At 37.0% G+C, this 3,705-nt stretch overlaps 1 protein-coding gene across 1 annotated transcript; it reads right to left on the minus strand.

Annotated features, from left to right (window-relative positions):
* Positions 1–518: 518 nt before the first annotated feature.
* ccnq (cyclin Q) lies at positions 519–3,685 on the minus strand. Its single transcript, XM_042514145.1, has 3 exons — positions 2,887–3,685; positions 1,742–1,874; positions 519–758 (listed from the first exon to the last, which is right to left on the minus strand). The coding sequence occupies exons 1-3, from the start codon at positions 3,054–3,056 to the stop codon at positions 519–521; spliced, it is 543 nt and encodes a 180-aa protein (XP_042370079.1). The 5' UTR covers positions 3,057–3,685.
* Between the last annotated feature and the right edge of the window lie 20 nt (positions 3,686–3,705).

The following is a 3,705-nucleotide window of genomic DNA, read 5'->3' on the forward strand; positions in this document are numbered from 1 at the left end:
GGGAAAAAAAGTACGGTAGTTAATGTTAAGAGACAAATAATTTTTGATTAAGTTGGCGCTTTTTACAACTATGCATGCGGCCACACACACGTACCACCTAGAGATAAGGCACTACACCGAGTGTCTTTTTTCAGAGCAATTTGACTTTTTTGCGTGGCCACTAGTTAAAATTGAATTGAATGTTCAGAAAAGTGCAGGTGTCCCCAGCAAAATGACAGCACTTTTCTGCCAGGACTAAAAATGCCATATGGACACTCAGTCTCATTCTTAAACTGACAGTTCAACGGCTTTCAGTCTCTACACTTTAACTGACACTTCAATTTATTTGTAATAGTCTAACTGCTGCTAACTACCCAACGCTTACTGCTTACGCTGCTTTAACTAAAATTTCAGCTGCTTTTGTTGCGTAAAGTTTGGGTACAGCTTCAATGCTTTCAACGGAGAGTTCAACCACTTTCAGTGCTGACTCATCAAATTACATTTCAACTCAGCTAATATTGGAATGACAGAGACGTCAATCAAAATGAGTGAACACGCACCTGCCACCACTCTTTCTCCCCAACAGGCAGCTCCACGCCGTAGCTGTTTAGAGCCAGGTGCAGCGTTGCTATGGCAATGTGTTGAGGTGCGTGGCGGATGCACATGGGTCCATGGTAACAGTCTCTGAGCAACGCCCAGGAAGTCTCAGTGACTGGGGTTCGAGACCAAGCATGGCGGTTCACGAGCGACTTCACAGACAACAGGTAGTGGAGTAAATACTGGAGAGAAAAAATATACCATAAAATCCCGTTAATTATATATCCTTTGTTTGGGTCAAAGAACAATTCAGTTTTGTTGCTCTCATTTAGGCAACAAATTAATGATGAACAAATGAATGATTTTTCTTCAGAAATTCAACCAAAGTATTCCTTTAAACTCAAAATGCCTACTTATAATGTAAGAAAGCAGTCAAAATAAAGTCAAATATCCCTGCAAATGTATCACAAATGCAAAAGCTCAACTGTTAAGTTAAAGTGTAACAAGAAAAAAATAGCCTATTTTAAGCAGGACTTAATGGAATAATTCACCCACAGAATGATAATTTGTATATCAATTACCCACCCCATCTTAAGTTGAATTCCTAAAGAAAACTATTTTACTCGTTTTTCTCGTTTTTCTCTCACTAAAAAAATGACATCATCAGGTGGAAAATAGTAAAAGTTATAAATTCCAAAGCAAAAGCCCAGAATGACACCCAGAAATAATACATTGCATGTTTTTATGTTTTGATGGCTGTGGGATCAAAAGTTTGAATAGGTTTCAATGAAGCATTTTTTACACTTAACAGTCTGAATGTAATAATTTATATTACTCAGTGTATTTTAGACTAGACTAGATTAGATACTTTAGATTAGACTAGCTCTAAGAGCTGAGCTGGAAATTCCAAGATTAAACAAAAACATCCCAAATGCATGAACACAGCCAAAATTAAAAAAAAAAAAAATAGAATGAAAAGAACATAAAATATCTAAATGGTCCCTAAGTGTTAAGGATATCAGATCAGCTGAAGAAAATGACCCAGCATTTTTAACTAATATCTGAAAACACTTCTTTGACCATGATCACACAGCGACTCTACACACAAACACTTTTGGACAACCATGACAACATCAGACAGTAACAGCGACAGACAGCGATGCTCGACACTAAATAGAAGGAGACAGGAACACGTGCACAAACACACACACGCACACACACCTACCTTGTGAGGGTGCTCAAAAGAGACGTGGAAGTTGAGCTGTCGGAGGATGAGGAGCTCGCACTGCACCACGCTGTCCCTCAAATCCCAGAACTCCTTGTCACATTCTAGAGGAGCACTGCCACTGTTGAAATACCTGCGAGGAGAGAGGGCGGTGGAGGTCAGGGAGCGTTCTAGATGACCACTTAGAATCATGATACATAACACTCTTTTCATCTATTTATCAATTGTTCACATTAATTAATCCATTAAGCACTTTATTAATCAACTGTGCAAAATGTTCATCACAAGTTCCCAGAGTCCAATATGACAAGTTTTGATGTCCCGCTCTGTCCAACAGTTCTTGAAGATGTTCAATTGACAGCAATAAAAAAAAATGCTATGAAAAATTATTTAAACAATTAATTGATCACGCAAAATTGTTGCCTTTAATTGTACTGAAGTAACATATCCAATGACGTAGTTAAAGGAACATTTCACCCCAAAATCAAAAGAGCACATTGTTTCTTCTCTTTTCTCTTCATTTTAATTATTGTCAATTTGTTTTTTTGTGGGGGAAGGGTTGTCTGTTTTAATATTTGCCTTTACCCACTTCGTCATTATATCTATATTACTAAGGATTATTGGTCAAAAATTGAATTTTCAAAGCACCAATAGTTATTCCTACAATCTTATCACATCACAGAGGGAATTTGGTAAATAAATAAATAAATAATGTTCACTTCTGTCTCCCAGTTCTAGCATTAATTAAGTGCTTTTGAGGAGATATAAAAACACTGAACACATGATTGATATTTAATATCCAGGAATTCCCATTCTACTCATCACTGACAATAATTTAGCAACAATTCAGCACATTGGCCACACAGTCCAGGTATACACTACGTTTCAACCAAAAATTAATGACATTATTGTATTTAATGAAATGTCTTCACAGAAGACAAGGGATGTCAGAAAGACGAGAAAACAACCTTAAGTTCTCAAGTAACATCAATATCTAAAAACTGACTGTGTTTCCATGTGAGAGCTTTGTACCTGCCATCTTTCCTATGGGACTTCAATTATATAGTTTGCTGAAAATTTGATTGAAAAATGCCATAGATCAGTGTTTAATGCAGACAGTATCCACTCTTGATCAAGCACATTACCTGTGGCTTACGTTGATGATGTCACGGGTCCTGATGTGCTGCTCCTCCACTTTGCCAGCCAGGTACACACAGCTCATGGCCACCAGGTAGGGTTCATACGCATGAATGCTGGCGCGTTCAAAGAAACGATGGTACAATACACACGCTGTGGCCACGGGCACCGAGCGCATACCCAACTTCACTCCTGAGCGAGGAAGGATGAGGTGGGCGACTCTTTTAAGGCACACTCATTTCAAACTCAAATGCGGTGTTTGATGAGCTTTGACAAATCCATTAACACATATTGATGTGTTGCCATCTATTGTAATATAGTGCAGATTTATACATTTATTTAGGAAGTTTGAATATACCCTGATAATCTGGGCACCAATTTTTAAATTGCTAAATATCATTACAGTCTTCCTTCACCAAAAGCAGTAAACAATCAACAGTGCAGAGGCTAGAGATACAGCTGAGTAAGTGCTGTTTGGTGGATCAGATACATGGAGAATTTAGAAAATGACCTAAAAGATTTTTTTTTTAAACAAACCCAAAAAACAAGCATTAAATTGATAAATTCAGTATTCTCTCAATATTAGACAGAAAGGACCAGGCAATTGTTGATGACTATACTAAATTTTACAGCAGCACAACATGTAAATCATTATTATGAAAGCCCATTTCCACAAAGACAAGAAAAAAAAAATCATAATTAGAATCAAATCAACATAATCAATATGTTGACTGACTAAATCAAAATTGTGACATAGCAATTTTGTCATACAAGTCTGTTGTACAAGAAAAAATACAATCTCATTATTCTGACTGATAGTAACTCCT

This window comes from Plectropomus leopardus, unplaced genomic scaffold, assembly GCF_008729295.1.
Source record: "Plectropomus leopardus isolate mb unplaced genomic scaffold, YSFRI_Pleo_2.0 unplaced_scaffold13223, whole genome shotgun sequence".
In the NCBI taxonomy this organism is placed as follows: domain Eukaryota; kingdom Metazoa; phylum Chordata; class Actinopteri; order Perciformes; family Serranidae; genus Plectropomus; species Plectropomus leopardus.